We start from the raw sequence: 16,871 nt of genomic DNA, 5'->3' as shown, positions 1-16,871 counted from the left end.
GGGACAGCACTGAATGAAGGGATCAGGTTCAGAGGAAAAATGCATTTTTAGATGTCTCTGAAATATGAATGTTGGGAATTAACCTGACTGTCTGGGATAGTGCATTCCAGAGAAATGATGCAGCACAAGAGAAATATCCAAGACTGAAAAATGGGAGGTTCAGATTATGAAAGGTGCTAAAGTTAGATTGTAGTCAGAATATAGTCCATGGGTAAGATGGTAGACAGAGATGTGGCAGATATACAGAGCATTGCAGCAGACGGTATCAGTAGAATTCTTAATTTTCTCTTGAAGGTATTTGAAGATGACATCTTGGATGGAGCCATAGAGCATTTATCATCGGGCTCTTCAGATGTGTTTTTAGATCTGGACATAGAAGATGGAGACCTATTTAGCCCAGTTAATGTTCCTGTAACCAGTTCAGCATTGCCTGTTGACCTGGAGTGGGACCCATTAGGTGATGTTGGAAGATCTAGTTCTCATGATGGCCAAGAATCTTTCTACACCGCCACCTCCGGTATGCAAACATTTGTATGAACTCGTCTAGTCTGATAGCCCTTTTATCTATGATTCAGATTAACAATTTTAGTGCCATTCTTATCCCAGCACCCTGGAAGCTTCCCCAGAGGAGTGAGGGATCTCGGAGCAGTCTCAGCTCATACTCCGGTATTACGCATTCCAACATGAGAAGACAAGAAGCCAAGGAAACTTTGGAAGATATCGGCAATGACCATCCTTCACTCTGGGACACTTGTCATTTCGAATGGAGTCAAGAACAGATTCATGGCCAAGTACAGATTGAAAATGCATCAGTAAGTACCATCGTGTCTCTTTGTTGGCATATTCTTAGGACCTCAATGGGCCTTAATGTGAACACATTAGACTTATGTCAATTTTGCTGGAACGGCTGACCATCTCATATATATCCAGACCTCATGAATTTCCCCCAATAGATGATGTTGGGGAAAAGAATGGTCCGGCGTGTGGAAATTCAGCATCCAGTCCTTTTGTTCTTAGGGGCGATAACCTGCTGCCGGATGTGTCTGTCAGTGGCTTATTCCCAATAATACTCCCAACTGGGTTTTTCTCAACAAGTTGCCTTTACCTTTGTCCCTACTTTCTAGCCCTTATTTTGAAACACCCCACCATCATTTCCATCCTTGAGGACTCTGTCTTCCAATGGTGGTTTAGACCTGGTTACTTCAAAGCCACCCAATTCTTAGCTCTTTTTCGAGAGCACGTACATCGTAAATCCATGTCCCTTTGGTGTTTGGAGAGCAAACCAACTCCATCATTTTTTTTACTTCTTTGTCCCATCTTTCAACTTTTCTTCTCCCCAAAATATCTTCTTTCACATTATGCCTTCATCGAGACATACATTATAGTTCATTTATGCCATGTTTTTGTCTTCCTACTAAATTGCTAGAGGGACATGTTCTTTCCTGATGTCCAGATCTTCAGAATCTACAGCTCAGCACATGGTTCTCTATCTCTAGTCGGTTGTAGGTCACTAATTGCTTTCCAAATGGGATTGACTACATTCTAAATTATACAGGATGATACTCAATATCCCTGGGGCACATTGTTGAAAATTGTCTTAGATTTCATGCTGCTTTCTGGTGGAAAGTATGGAGAATAACTTTCTCCATCACTAAGAACTGCATATCATTCTCTCCTTCCTTTTTTCTACTCAACCACAATCAAAAGACACCTTGTTATCGATTCCAGGACCTGGAAGCCAGTGTTGTGGAGATCTGCTCTGTCTCAAACTCTGGTTTCACAAGATTGGGCACATTTGATGCATAGGGGATCTCATGTCCCAAATCAATAACCACCGTCACATTAATCTTCAAACCTGACAAAGTAGTTACTTCAACCCCGATTAGCATATCTGACCTGAGCGTCTAGGGAAAACAGTTGCATAGCCATAGTGGTTGCATATGTTATAATGATAATTGGACCCCTTGCCACATCCACAACTGCATGAAATATTCAATGACTTTACAAATTTGCTTTGCTTACCTTGTACAAATTCTGAAATATAGCGTGCACCATTCTATCCCTATAGGCGCGGCACAGTTCTCTGCTGCCACTGGAAACGGGCACGGGACATGACGTGATCCCATGTTCTGGTGAGTGTCCTACAAGCATGAAGATCTGTCGTTGGACATCATGGGGTTTATCCACCAAGCAGTAGCTTCTCCTGATGTTTATATCATTCAGACAGCACAGATATATTTATGTATACAGTACAGGCCAAAAGTTTGAACACACCTTCTCATTTAAAGATTATTCTGTATTTTCATGACTATGAAAATTGTACATTCACACTGAAGGCATCAAAACTATAAATTAACACATGTGGAATTATATACTTAACAAAAAAAAGCGTGAAACAACTGAAATTATGTCTTATATTCTAGGTTCTTCAAAGTAGCCACCTTTTGCTTTGATGACTGCTTTGCACACTCTTGGCATTCTCTTGATGAGTTTCAAGAGGTTGTCACCGGGAATGCTTGTCACTTCACAGGTGTGCCCTGTCAGGTTTAAGAAGTGGGATTTCTTGCCTTATAAGTGGGGTTGGGACCATCAGTTGTGTTGAGCAGAAGTCTGGTGGATACACAGCTGATAGTCCTACTGAATAGACTGTTAGAATTTGTATTATGGCAAGAAAAAAGCAGCTAAGCAAAAAAAAAACGAGTGGCCATCATTACTTTAAAAAATGAAGGTCAGTCAATCTGAAAAATTGGGCAAATGTTGAAAGTGTCCCCAAGTGCAGTGGCAAAAACCATCAAGTGCTACAAAGAAACTGGCTCACATGAGGACCGCCCCAGGAAAGGAAGACCAAGAGTCACCTCTGCTTCTGAGGATAAGTTTATCCGAGTCACCAGCCTCAGAAATCGCAGGTTAACAGCAGCTCCGATTAGAGGCCAGGTCAACGCCACACAGAGGTCTAGCAGCAGACACATCTCTACAACAACTGTTAAGAGGAGACTTTGTGCAGCAGGCCTTCATGGTAAAATAGCTGCTAGGAAACCACTGCTAAGGACAGGCAACAAGCAGAAGAGACTTGTTTGGGCTAAAGAACACAAGGAATGGACATTAGACCAGTGGATATCTGTGCATTGGTCTGATGAGTCCAAATCTGAGATCTTTGGTTCCAACCACCGTGTCTTTGTGCGACGCAGAAAAGGTGAACGGATGGACTCTACATGCCTGGTTCCGACCGTAAAGCATGGAGGAGGAGGTGTGAGTGATGGTGTGGGGGTGCTTTACTGGTGACACTTTTGGGGATTTATTCAAAATTGAAGGCATACTGAACCAGCATGGCTACCACAGCATCTTGCAGCGGCATGCTATTCCATCCGGTTGGCGTTTAGTTAGACCATCATTTATTTTTCAACAGGACAATTACCCCAAACACACCTCCAGGCTGTGTAAGGGCTATTTGACCAAGAAGGAGAGTGATGGGGTGCTACGCCAGATGACCTGGCTTCCACAGTCACCAGACCTGACCCCAATTGAGATGGTTTGGGGTGAGCTGGACCGCAGAGTGAAGGCAAAAGGGCCAACAAGTGCTAAGCATCTCTGGGAACTCCTTCAAGATTGTTGGAAGACCATTCCCGGTTACTACCTCTTGAAGCTCATCAAGAGAATGCCAAGAGTGTGCAAAGCAGTCATCAAAGCAAAAGGTGGCTTTTTTGAAGAACCTAGAATATAAGACATAATTTCACTTCTTTTACACTTTTTTGTGAAGTATACAGTTCCACATGTGTTAATTCATAGTTTTGATGCCTTCAGTGTGAATGTACAATTTTCATAGTCATGAAAATACAGAAAAATCTTTGAATGGGAGGGTGTGTCCATAATTTTTGTACTGTGTGTATATATATATATATATATATATATATATATATATATATGTGTGTATAATATATATATATATATATATATATATATATATATACACATACATACATACATACATACATACATACATACATACAGTCAGTCTTGGCTGAAAGTGTTGACACAATTGAAATTGTTCCTGAAAATGGAGTAAATACTCCAATTCTCCCAGAAAATTATTCCAATTACGCATGTTTTATTATACACATGTTTCTTCTTTGTTTGTATTGGAACAGCAAAAAAAACCTGAGAAAATAGAGGCAAATTAGTCCTTTCCAAAATTGTGGGTAAACAACTTTGTTTTAAGAATGTGAAGCTCATTTAAACTCACCTGTGGCAAGTAACAGGGGTGGGTAATAGGAAAATCGCACCTGAAATAAGATAAAAAAGGGAGAAGTTGACTAAGTCTTTGCATTTTGTGTCTGTGTGTGCCACACTAAGCATGGAAAACAGAAAGAGAAGAGAACTGTCTGAGGACTTGAGAACTAAAATTGTTGAAAAATATCAACAGTCTCAAGGTTACAAGTCCATCTTCAGAGATCTTGATGTTTCTTTGTCCACGATGCTCAACATAATCTAGAAGTTTACAACCCATGGCACTGTAGCTAATCTCACTGGATGTCGACAGCAAAGAAAAATTGATGAAAGGTTGTAACACAAGATATTCTGCATGGTGGATAAGGCCCCAGTCAAAATCCAAGGAAATTCAAGCTGTCCTGCAGGCTAAGGCACAAACTATCGATCGATATTTGAATGAAGTGAAACACTATGGCAGGAGAACCAGGAGGACCCCACTTCTGACACAGAGACATAAAAAAACTAGTCTGCAGTTTGCCACAATGTATTGTAAGACTCATGCTGGTGTGGTAGTTGGAGGCAGATATATCTCGCCCAGGTGTTTGTCCTATGTGAATTAGGCCACTCAGTATCTTCAGGGTGCAAATGGGTTAATGATTGCAGGAATAAAAGATGACCAGCTGGGTGTTTCCAGTGTCTGCCTGGGGCACACAGATTGCCTGCCTGTGTGAGACAAACGTGAGTGAAGAGCTCTGCTCAAGAATTGTGTGATGTTAGCTGGGTGGGAGAAGCCCCCCCAGTTGTTGAGATAGCAACGTATTTGTTTAGTTAGTGCCAGACAGGCTAGGATTTATTTTTATGTTTTGTTTTTTGTGTTGCTTTCACGTTAATAAATCTGACCTGAGGTCAGCCTGCTCAGAAACCTGCTGTACGCCTCAGATTCAATGCACAAACCACGTGTCCTTTGACCCCAGCAAAGGCGATCCCAGAGTGTTTTGTCACATTGTGGTGGAGAACGCGGGCATACCGTGGCACAGGCGACAGCATGGAAGACGTGGTGAAAGCCTTAGTACAGTCCACTGCCGTACAGCAGCAGGCCACTGCCGCACAGCACGAAGCTAATCGCTTGATGGCCGCACAGCTGAAGGAGTTAGTGGACATGACGGTTGCAGACCGCCAACTTCTCCAACAGGTGGCGCAGCGCCTGGTGCTGACCCGGAAGCAGAGTCCAGAAGGATCCATGTGAGTCGATACTGGCAAAAGCTGACTGCAGAAGATGACGTCGAGGCATACCTGACAACGTTTGAGCGGACGGCATTGAGAGAGAAGTGGCCGAAGGCACGATGGGCCGATTTGATTGCCCCGTTTCTCTCCGGCGAGGCCCAAAAAGCTTACCATGATTTGGACCCGGAGGTCGCTCAGGACTTTGAGAAGCTGAAAGCTGAGATCCTGGCCCGGCTGGGTGTGACGACGGCTGTCCGTGCACAGAGGTACATCAGTGGACATACCAGCAAGATAAACCGGCGCGGTCTCAGATGTTCGATCTGATCTACTTGACAAAGAAATGGTTGCACTCCGATACCAAGAGTATTGGACGGTGGTCTCAGTAGGGGACCTGTTAGGTGTTTCTGCTGCCATGAGAAGGGTCATGTTTCTGCGAACTGTCCTGTTACCGCTGAACCCATGCAGTGCGACGTTATAGACTCTAGAAAACGCATGTCTTTGGTTACACAGCTAGTGAGTGTGAATGCGGGTCAAAATGATACAGCAAAAAACCTGTGTGAATTATCTGTTGATGGGAAAAATGTTGTGGCATTACTAGACTCTGGAAGTGTGGTGACTCTGGTGAAAGCTAGTCTGGTGGCACTTCCATCTGGTCCGTCTGACAAGTTTTCTGTGACGTGTGTGCATGGTGACACCCGCTCGTACTTAACAGCGGTCATATGGATTTCTACTCCCTATGGGTCAGTGCAGCACAAAGTGGGACTCGTCCCCGCATTGTTACAGGATGTAATCCTGGGCAGGGATTTTCCCTATTTCTGGCAGTTGTGGGAGAATCAGTTGCTCCTTCACGGTAGCTGTACCCGTGAATCTTCTCCCATGCCATCTGGAGGTCCCGAGTCCCTAGAGGAGACCCCACAGGAAGATGTTGCTGGGGAGGTTGGTGAATCTAACCTTCCGTACCCCTTTTCCATCATGGCGGGGGAAACGGAGGAAACTGAGGAACCCCAGCGAGAGGCGGTGGCAGATAGCCATCCGGCACCCTGCCTGCCAGATTTGGGAGTCCAGGTGGATGACTTCCACAGCGAGCAAATGAAAGATCCTACCCTAACTCCGGCTAGGAAAAATGTAAAAATGATAGATGGGGTACCTGTAGAACCTGACACTAGGCTAGCGTACCCGTATATGGTTCTTGAAAATGATTTGCTCTACCAGGTAGAAAAAAAAGGGGAAGACACAGTGCAACGGTTAGTGGTACCCAAACCTTATCGGCGGAAGGTACTGGATTTGGCCCACGGACATATAATGGGGGGGCATCTGGGGGTACAGAAAACCACAGAAAGGATATTGCATTGTTTTGTGTGGCCTGGAATACATTGTGATGTGCGTAACTATTGTGAGTCCTGTCCAGAGTGCCAAATTGCGGCCCCTAAATCTCAGTTCCGTAGCCCTTTGGTACCCCTTCCTATCATCGGGGTCCCTTTTGAGAGAATTGGGATGGATTTGGTTGGGCCCCTTCCCCGATCCGCACGTGGGCACCAACATATCCTCGTCATCATGGACTATGCCACTCGTTACCCGGAAGCCATCCCTTTGCGTAACACAGCTACCAAGACGATCGCCAAGGAATTGGTACAAGTGTTTAGTCGGGTGGGAATTCCAAAACAGATACTCACCGACCAGGGGACTCCCTTTATGTCGAGGGTAATGAAGGAGCTCTGCAGGCTCTTACAAATAGACCCGTTGCGTACGTCTGTCTATCACCCTCAAACAGATGGCCTGGTTGAGCGCTTCAACAAAACCTTAAAACAGATGCTCCGGAAGGCGATATACAAAGATGGGAAGAACTGGGATTACTTGTTACCCTATTTGCTGTTTGCCATTAGGGAAGTTCCCCAGTCTTCCACAGGGTTTTCGCCTTTCGAACTGTTGTACGCCCGTCGTCCCCGGGGACTGCTGGACGTCGCAAAAGAAACCTGGGAAGGTCAAGTCACTCCCTTTAAAACGGTGATCGACCATGTAACACAAATGCAGGATCGTATTGCCGCTGTCATGCCCATTGTTAGGGACCATATGTTACAGGCCCATGGAGCCCAGAGGCAAAGTTATGATAGAGGCGCTAAGGTCCGTACATTTGCACCCGGCGATAGGGTGTTGGTCCTAATCCCTACGGTGGATAGTAAATTCCTGGCGAAATGGCAGGGCCCATTTGAGGTCCGAGAAAGAGTTGGTGAAGTGAACTATAAAGTGTACCAGCCGGGTAAGAGAAAACCGGAACAGATTTATCATGTGAATCTGATAAAATCCTGGAAAGACCGCTCTGCCCTAACGGCGGATCTGCCCCGTCCGGTTTGTTCACCTACTGTACCAGAGGTGCAGGTTGCTGAGACTCTCTCAGAACGACAAAAATCTGAGGTTATGCAATTTTTGTTACAGAACCGACAGTTTTTCTCCGAAAAACCTGGCCGGACTAAGTTGGTGAAACATGAGATTGTCACAGAGCCTGTTCATGTGAAGCCCTACCGGATTCCGGAAGCCCGCCGTGAAGCCGTCTCCCGGGAAGTGATGGCAATGTTGGACTTAGGAGTCATTGAGGAGTCACACAGCGCCTGGTCCAGTCCAATTGTGTTGATACCTAAACCGGATGGCTCCATCCGGTTTTGTAATGACTTTAGGAAACTGAATGCAGTTTCTAAATTTGATGCGTACCCTATGCCCCGGGTCGATGAGTTGATCGACCGGCTTGGTAAAGCCCGATACATTACGACCCTGGATTTAACAAAGGGGTACTGGCAGATTCCTCTGGCCGAGGCGGCCAGAGAGAAGACGGCATTTGCTACACCGGAAGGTCTGTTCCAGTATGTCTATATGCCGTTTGGACTTCACGGAGCTCCCGCAACGTTCCAGAGATTGATGGATCGAGTCTTGAGGCCTCACAGACAGTACGCTTCTGCCTACCTGGATGACATCGTAATTTACAGCATGGACTGGGAAACTCATCTCCAGAAGGTACAAGCGGTGATTGATGACCTGCGAGATGCAAGTTTAACGGCAAACCCCAAGAAATGCCACATCGGGCTTGAAGAAGCCCGATACTTGGGCTACGTGATTGGCCGAGGAGTGGTTAAACCCCAGATCGACAAAATACAGGCAATTCAGGGCTGGCCACAACCAGTGAACAAGAAACAAGTGCAGGCTTTCCTGGGGATTGCCGGCTATTATCGCCGGTTCATACCCAATTTTGCAGCCATGGCTACTCCCTTGACGGATCTTACCAAGGGGAAGGGTTCCGTCATGGTAAAATGGACCTCAGCTGCTGAAGAGGCCTTCCACAGCCTGAAACGGGCTTTGTGCTCTCAGCCCGTACTAGTGACTCCTGATTTCAGCAGCGAGTTTGTGGTACAAACTGATGCCTCTGATACTGGTGTCGGAGCTGTACTTTCCCAGGTGAGGGACGGAGTCGAACACCCGGTCCTCTATCTCAGTCGGAAACTGAATGTACATGAGCAGAGGTATGCGGTGGTTGAAAAAGAGTGCCTAGCCATTAAATGGGCTCTCGACTCCCTCAGTATTACCTGGCTGGTAGGAAGTTTAGGCTGGTCACAGACCATGCCCCTCTCAAGTGGATGCACCTCCACAAGGACCGTAATAGTCGGGTAACCTGGTGGTTCCTTGCCCTGCAGGCTTACTCTTTTACGGTGGAGCACCGACCTGGGGTGCAGATGGGGAACGCCGATGCCCTATCCCGAGTGCACTGTTTCAAAAGTGTTCTTGCTCGACCGGAGTGGTCTGAGGAAGGGGGGGGGATATGTAAGACTCATGCTGGTGTGGTAGTTGGAGGCAGATATATCTCGCCCAGGTGTTTGTCCTATGTGAATTAGGCCACTCAGTATCTTCAGGGTGCTAATGGGTTAATGATTGCAGGAATAAAAGATGACCAGCTGGGTGTTTCCAGTGTCTGCCTGGGGCACACAGATTGCCTGCCTGTGTGAGACAAACGTGAGTGAAGAGCTCTGCTCAAGAATTGTGTGATGTTAGCTGGGTGGGAGAAGCCCCCCCAGTTGTTGAGATAGCAACGTATTTGTTTAGTTAGTGCCGGACAGGCTAGGATTTATTTTTATGTTTTGTTTTTTGTGTTGCTTTCACGTTAATAAATCTGACCTGAGGTCAGCCTGCTCAGAAACCTGCTGTACGCCTCAGATTCAATGCACAAACCACGTGTCCTTTGACCCCAGCAAAGGCGATCCCAGAGTGTTTTGTCACAGTACGTAAGCCAAAATCCTTGTGGAAAAGCATCTTGCGGACAGATGAGACCAAGATAGAGCTTTTTGGTAAAGCACATCATTCTACTTTTTTCCAAAAACGTAATGAAGCTTGCAAAGAAAAGAACACAGTACCTACAGTGAAATATGGTGGAGGTTAAAAGATGTTTTGTGTTGTTTTACTGCTTCTGGCACTGAGTACCTTGACTGTATGCAAGGCATCATGAAATCTGAAGATTACCAAAGGATTTTGAGTCACTATGTAGTGTCCAGTGTCAGAAAACTGTATTTGCGTCCTAGATCCAGCAGGACAATGACCCCAAACATACTTCAAGAAGCACCCAGAAATGAAAAGTAACAAAGCGCTGGAGAGTTCTGAAGAGGCAGCAATGAGTCAAGATCTAAATCCCATTGAACACATGTGAAGCGATCTTAAAATTGCTGTTGGGAGAAGACGCATTCCTATATGAGAGACCTGGAGCAATTTGCAAAGAGTGGTCCAAAATTCCAGGTGAGAGGTGTAAGACGCTTGTTGATGGCTATAGGAAGCGATTGATTGAAGTTATTTTTTCCAAAGGGTGTGCAACCAAATATTAAATTAAGGGTGCCAACAATTTTGTCCAGACCATTTTTGGTGTTTAGTGTGAATTTATGTCCAATTTGTCTTTTTTCTTTGCGTTTTTTTTGTATTGTGCCAATACACACAAAGAAACAAACGTGTATAACAAAACGTTGTATTTGCAATACATTTCTGGGAGAAATACTTAATTTTCATTAACGCTTCTAAGCAACATTGCAGCCCCTTGTGGAGTTATTTCCCTTTTGTCTTTGGTCTCAGTTTCCTCGCCTGGAGATCAGCCAGATACTGGGGGTAGGATGGACAATCCCTTTGCTTCTCTTGGATTTTCAAGAAAAAACCCTGATCCAGAGATCCCATTGACTTCCCATGCCGAGGTGATTGACAGCCAGTTACAAACAAACTGCTCTGGACAAAGGAGACGTCAGAGAAAGAAGAAGCGAGTGACGTGTAATCCGGTAGGATACCAGTCATGGAATATTATCATATTTGTATAATATAACATATTTCAGATATTAAAGGGGATATCTCACAAGTAACATTTATCAGTGGAAGTCCGAATGCTGAGACCACCACCAACCCTGGTCTGAAGGGTCTTTTTACATCTATGGGAGTAGTTATAATGGACCAGTGGTCAAGAAAGTGCACTACCATTCCATTCATACAGTAGACATTGGACCACCATTCTCATGATCAGTGAGGGTCCAAGTGTTGGAAACCAAAGATATCATAGATTTATCAGCTATCGTGTGGATTAGGTGACCCAATGAGTTATAATCTTCCTGTGGCTGATTGCATATAGGGCTAATATATTAGCTCCAGAAGTAACTTCAGTTCATCTGACATTATTCCCTAGCAGCAGGAGGCATTTTCTACCATATTTGGACAGTCCCTGCTTTGTCCTACCCACCAGCAATAAGAGATCCCTCCTGCTTTACAGATGTCCTCTGACTGTACCCATCTCTTACAGCCGGGATAGTCACAGTTTCATGACTCATGATAACTGGGTGATATGTAATTTCTGACCTCTGATAGTGGAGGTAGGAACAGAAGTGGACTATGGCGATAATTCAACATTTTTTTTTAACATATCGGTCCTTAAAGGAAACCTGTCACTTGTTGTAAATATGTCATTTTTTTACTTGGTGTAAATGCCGCTGTTCTCCTGAATCCGGCAATGTTTTTCTTTTGTTCCTGCGCCTCTCCATTCCTGAGATATGGCCTCCTCGTTCCTGTATGTAAAATGAGACTTGTTATCAAAGGGGGCGTGGTCATCATCTCTTTTCAGTTAGTGTCTTCTTGCTGGCCACGCCTAGATTGCTATACAGGGAAGAAGAGGCCACATCTCAGGAACAGAGAGGCGCAGAAACAAAAGAAAAACATCGTCGGATTCAGGAGAACAGCAGCATTTACACCAAGTTAAAATAATACATATTTATTGCAATTTACAATTGGATATTTCTTAGCCATTCTTAGCCTTGTATTGCAGTGTTTCCATGTATTCGTAGCCTTATGGAAAACTTCCTTACGTTTCCACTAGGAGGCACTGATAACCAAACGTTGGCCAGTGACATCACCAAGTCATAAACTCTCTGTGATGTCATAGTTTTCACTTACATAATAAGCTGCAAAAAAAAAAAAAATCTGACATCACAAACTCGATCTATTTTTTTTTCCTAGATCTTTCTTTCATACGTGCTTTTTTATGTTGTAGGACACAAAGGGGACTCTCAAGCCTACAAAGCTGGACGTGTCTATTCTCATGGAGAACGGGTACAAATCTCTTTGATTCTAGTTTCATACTGTAACGATTGAGAGCTGTATAAGTATATAAGGGGACAATACAAATATCTTGCTGAGGATCTGTTTATACCAAGGAAGGTGACGGGCACAAGGGGGCATTCTTTGCGTCTGGAGGAGAGAAGGTTTTTCCACCAACATAGAAGAGGATTCTTTACTGTTAGGGCAGTGAGAATCTGGAATTGCTTGCCTGAGGAGGTGGTGATGGCGAACTCAGTCGAGGGGTTCAAGAGAGGCCTGGATGCCTTCCTGGAGCAGAACAATATTGTATCATACAATTATTAGGTTCTGTAGAAGGACGTAGATCTGGGGATTTATTATGATGGAATATAGGCTGAACTGGATGGACAAATGTCTTTTTTCGGCCTTACTAACTATGTTACTATGTTACTATGTTACTATTTAATAGGGTTGTACAGGATTTGAAAACCATGGCTGCTTTATTTAGTAAACAGCGCCACTCTTGTCCACAGGTTGTTTGTGGTATAGCAGCTCAGTCCTGGAGTTGTTGGGGGTTATTTTTGCAAAAGTGAGGATTTGATCGGTGCGGGTCTGACCCTATCTGATATTGATGAGCTATATTGGAAATAGGTTAGCAATATATAACGCCTGGAATCAGTGTGCTATGAGCGCCCCCCAGTGGCAGTAAAAAGTATTGCTGTTGTTTGCTTTGTATTCAGTCACTAATTTCCAAAATCTTTTTTCAGGGATGACTTGTCCCATCTGGACCTGCACAAAACTTCCTACAGGCCTTCATGTTCTCTGTCCTTCTGGATTAAGCGCCTGGCTTTTGCTTCAGTCTTGATCCTGATATTGGTTACTTCTCTTCTGTTTCCGTGGGGTCATCAAACCTGCCCTTCCAAACGTTTTACCTGGTCTCTGATGCTATCATATGTGAACGGACCTCCACCGACGTAAAAACAAGATTTGGGGGACAACGGAAGAACTTTCTGATGAACCTGCAGATTTGTTGTAGTATGTGTATATTACAGTGTATGTAGTGTAATGTAGAAACAAGTGACTGTGACCCTCTTAAAAAATCTGATTAATTCAGAAGAAACTGAAAATAGAAGACAACATTGGGACATCCGCAGCTACAATGAACGTCTCTCTATCAGGAGGATCTAGCAATTTATTTCAATAGGCACCTTGTAATACTTCACTTCTCCTGCGGGGGCAGTGTAGGAAAAACAATCAGCTGCTTCCAGGGTTTCCTCCAGATTGCAGCTAATTACTAGAGGTCCCAGAAGCTGGAGGCCATGCCGTTGACCAAAAGAAGTTGTCAAGCATTTAGAGGGCCTCATTTTAGAACATGGAACCTAGAGACGATTCTAAAAAAAAAAAAAAGATACAATTTGACGACTCATCAATAAAATAAAAGTTGTGGGGGCGGACAGCTGGAACCATATCAGATCATGAAGATAAGGACCTTTCTGGTCAACGATTTCATGGACCAGGAGAAATGACTCCTTAAATCCCAGGTCTGGAAGGTATCTAAAAAAAAATTAAAATGGACAATCCTTTTAAGTCTGCCCACTTTAGTCCAGGCCTTAGCTCATTAGGACTGGCTCAGAGAGGAAGGGTGTGATGACTAGGATGTATTGTATATACCGCAGGTGTGTAAAGTATATTTATTAATGTCCTCGTGACTGCCTATTAGCGCTTTATGCTGTGTATATAGCTTTTATAGACGACATCTCGTTTCTACCTCTTCCCAGGATTTCCCTTTCATGATATAATATATAAAAAAAATAAACTTGAAATAAAGCCGATCTTTGCTCCAAAATGTAAAACGTGATACATCCGTGGATCTTCTTCTTCATCACCACAGTGGATTACCTGTTAGAGCAGCAGTTTGTGCTTCAGAGCTGCTGTCACTTAGAGTAAATATACTTTTATTTATTTTTAATTTTTTTTTAAATATTTTTGTACAGAATGGAAAGTTTAGAAAATGTGCAAATCACTTTATTAGGGGATCTCTCTTCATTCCTATAAAAAAAAAAAACTGCAAGTGATTTCCGTTCCCTGCTTTTCCTCAGTCTATTTTCCTGCATTGATTCGAGAATGTACTCGTGTAAGGCCATGTGCACACGTTCAGTATTTTTCGCGGTTTTTTTTGCGTTTTTTCGCTAAAAAAAAACGCGAAAAAAATGCTTACATATGCCTCATTATTTTCAGGCCATGTGAACACGTTCAGTATTTTTCACTATAAAAACGCGAAAAAAACGCTTACATATGCCTCCCATTATTTTCAGTGTATTCCGTATATCTTGTGCAAATGTTGCATTTTTTTTTCCGCGAAAAAAATCGCATCGCGGAAAAAAAAGCAACATGTTCATTAAATTTGCGGAATCGCGGGAATTCCGCACACCTAGGAATGCATTGATCTGCTCACTTCCCGCACGGGGCTATGCCCACCATGTGGGAAGTAAGCAGATCATGTGCGGTTGATACCCAGGGTGGAGAAGAGGAGACTTTCCTCCACGGACTGGGCACCATATAATTGGTAAAAAAAAAGAAAAGAATTAAAATAAAAAATCGTGATATACTCACCTTCGATGGCCCCCGGAGTCTTCCCGCCTCTCAGCGGTGCACGCGGCCGCTTCCATTCCTATAGATGGTGTGTGTGAAGGACCTACAATGACGTCGCGGTCACGTAACCGCGACGTCATCGAAGGTCCTGCACACACACCATCTATAGGAACGGAAGCCGCTGTGGAGATCGGGACCTCAGAAGGTGAGTATAACCATTTTTTTAATTTTTTATCATTCTATCTTTTACTATTGATGCGGCATAGGCTACATCTGTAGTAAAAAGTTGGTCACACTTGTCAAACACTATGTTTGACAAGTGTGACCAACCTGTCAATCAGTTTTCCAAGCGATGCTACAGATCGCTTGGAAAACTTTAGCATTCTGCAAGCTAATTACGCTTGCAAAATGCTAAAAAAAAGGCGAAAAAAACGGGGAAAAAAAATGCAAAAAGAAACATGTGGATTTCTTGCAGAAAATTTCCGGTTTTCTTCAGGAAATTTCTGCAAGAAATCCTGACGTGTGCACATACCCTAAAAGTACAGATTATGGCAGTGATGGGTCGGCTCAGAGGAGGAGACATCTGCTGACCCATCACTGCCATCATCTGTACAGTCTCAAATCAATGCAGATACAGGCAGGGAAATAAATTGGAAAAAAAAAAAATTTGACACCTTCCTATGCTGGAAAAAAAAATACACTTCACTATATCTGTCTGACTCGAGTATGTTAAGGAACATTTTACTTGGTGCGATGATCAAGTTATTAAATCATCATCAATTATCATTACCGGCAATTGATGTCCACCTGGAAAAGGCCCCTTACTATTTTGTGTGGCTTCCTTGATTTCTTAATAATGGCGTTAACTCTTCTACCCTGACTCAGGACCAGGGCCGGACGGGCCATCGGGCAGTTCGGGCAAATGCCAGAAGGGCCGGTGCCAGTAGTGGACCTCTGCGCGCCAACTCACCCCCCCCCCCAGCGCCGCCGCATCCAACTATACCGGCGTCTATGACGCCGGTACAGTTAAATGCAATGATGGAGAGAGCGTCACCTGACGCTCCCTCTCCCATCATTCCCCACTCTGATACTGCGGGAGGAGAGGTGAGGAGTGTGGTTTTTTTTTTCTTACTGGTCTGTGGGGGGGGGGGGGTGCATTCGAGGGGCGGAGAGATGTGGGCTCTGCTGTATACTACTGTGTGGGCTGTGCTATATACTACTGTGTGGGCTGTGCTGTATACTACTAAGTGGGCTGTGCTATATACTACTGTGTCGGCTGTGCTGTATACTAAGTGGGCTGTGCTGTATACTGCTAAGTGGGCTGTGCTGTATACTGTTATGTGGGCTGTGCTGTATACTGCTATGTGGGCTGTGCTGTATACTGCTATGTGGGCTGTGCTGTATACTGCTATGTGGGCTGTGCTGTATACTGCTATGTGGGCTGTGCTGTATACTGCTATATCGGCTGTGCTGTATACTGCTAAGTGGGCTGTGCTGTATACTGCTAAGTGGGCTGTGCTGTATACTGCTATGTGGGCTGTGCTGTATACTACTAAGTGGGCTGTGCTATATACTACTGTGTCGGCTGTGCTGTATACTGCTAAGTGGGCTGTGCTGTATACTGCTAAGTGGGCTGTGCTGTATACTGCTATGTGGGCTGTGTTATCTGCTATGCGGGTTGTGCTATACTATGGGGGTATATTATATTTTATGGGGGAGGCCGTGTTATATACTATGTGGCTGTGTTATATACTATTGTGGGGGTATATTATATTTGGGGGAGGCTGTGTTATATACTATGGGGGGCTGCATTATATTCTATGGGGGCTACATTATATATTATGGGGAGGTGGGCTGTATTATATTCTATGGGGTGGCTGCATTATACTCTGTGGGGTGGCTGCATTATACTATATGTGAGCTGCATTATATTGTATCGAGGACTATGGGGAATACGTTATACTATATGAAGAACTACGGGGTGCATTATACTATGGGAAGTGAATTGTACGACATGGATGACTATGGCGGTGCATTATACTATATGGAGCACTATATAGTGGTGGCAGATGAGGTGGCAGATGAGGTTTAACAATGATAAATGTAAGGTTATACACATGGGAAGAGGGAATCAATATCACCATTACACACTGAACGGGAAACCACTGGGTAAATCTGACAGGGAGAAGGACTTGGGGATCCTAGTTAATGATAAACTTACCTGGAGCAGCCAGTGCCAGGCAGCAGCTGCCAAGGCAAACAGGATCATGGGG

The 16,871-nt window shown here is 44.3% G+C and overlaps 1 protein-coding gene across 3 annotated transcripts in view; it reads left to right on the top strand.

Annotated features, from left to right (window-relative positions):
- Positions 1-13,859, top strand: part of LOC138661703 (uncharacterized) — a 45,161-nt gene extending 31,302 nt beyond the window's left edge. For 2 of the 3 annotated variants that reach the window (XM_069746565.1, XM_069746566.1), the window contains exons 7-12: positions 295-517; positions 607-812; positions 2,069-2,132; positions 10,528-10,724; positions 11,981-12,039; positions 12,774-13,859. In XM_069746565.1, coding sequence (XP_069602666.1) covers positions 295-517; positions 607-812; positions 2,069-2,132; positions 10,528-10,724; positions 11,981-12,039; positions 12,774-12,984 — 960 coding nt within the window. In that variant the 3' untranslated portion in view covers positions 12,985-13,859. The other variant, XM_069746567.1, reaches the window with a different exon arrangement.
- Positions 13,860-16,871: the final 3,012 nt, after the last annotated feature.

The sequence above is a fragment of the Ranitomeya imitator genome, chromosome 2, assembly GCF_032444005.1.
Source record: "Ranitomeya imitator isolate aRanImi1 chromosome 2, aRanImi1.pri, whole genome shotgun sequence".
NCBI lineage: Eukaryota > Metazoa > Chordata > Amphibia > Anura > Dendrobatidae > Ranitomeya > Ranitomeya imitator.
The sequence above is the reverse complement of the archived record's forward strand: the minus strand, read 5'-3'. Positions and strand labels throughout refer to the sequence as shown.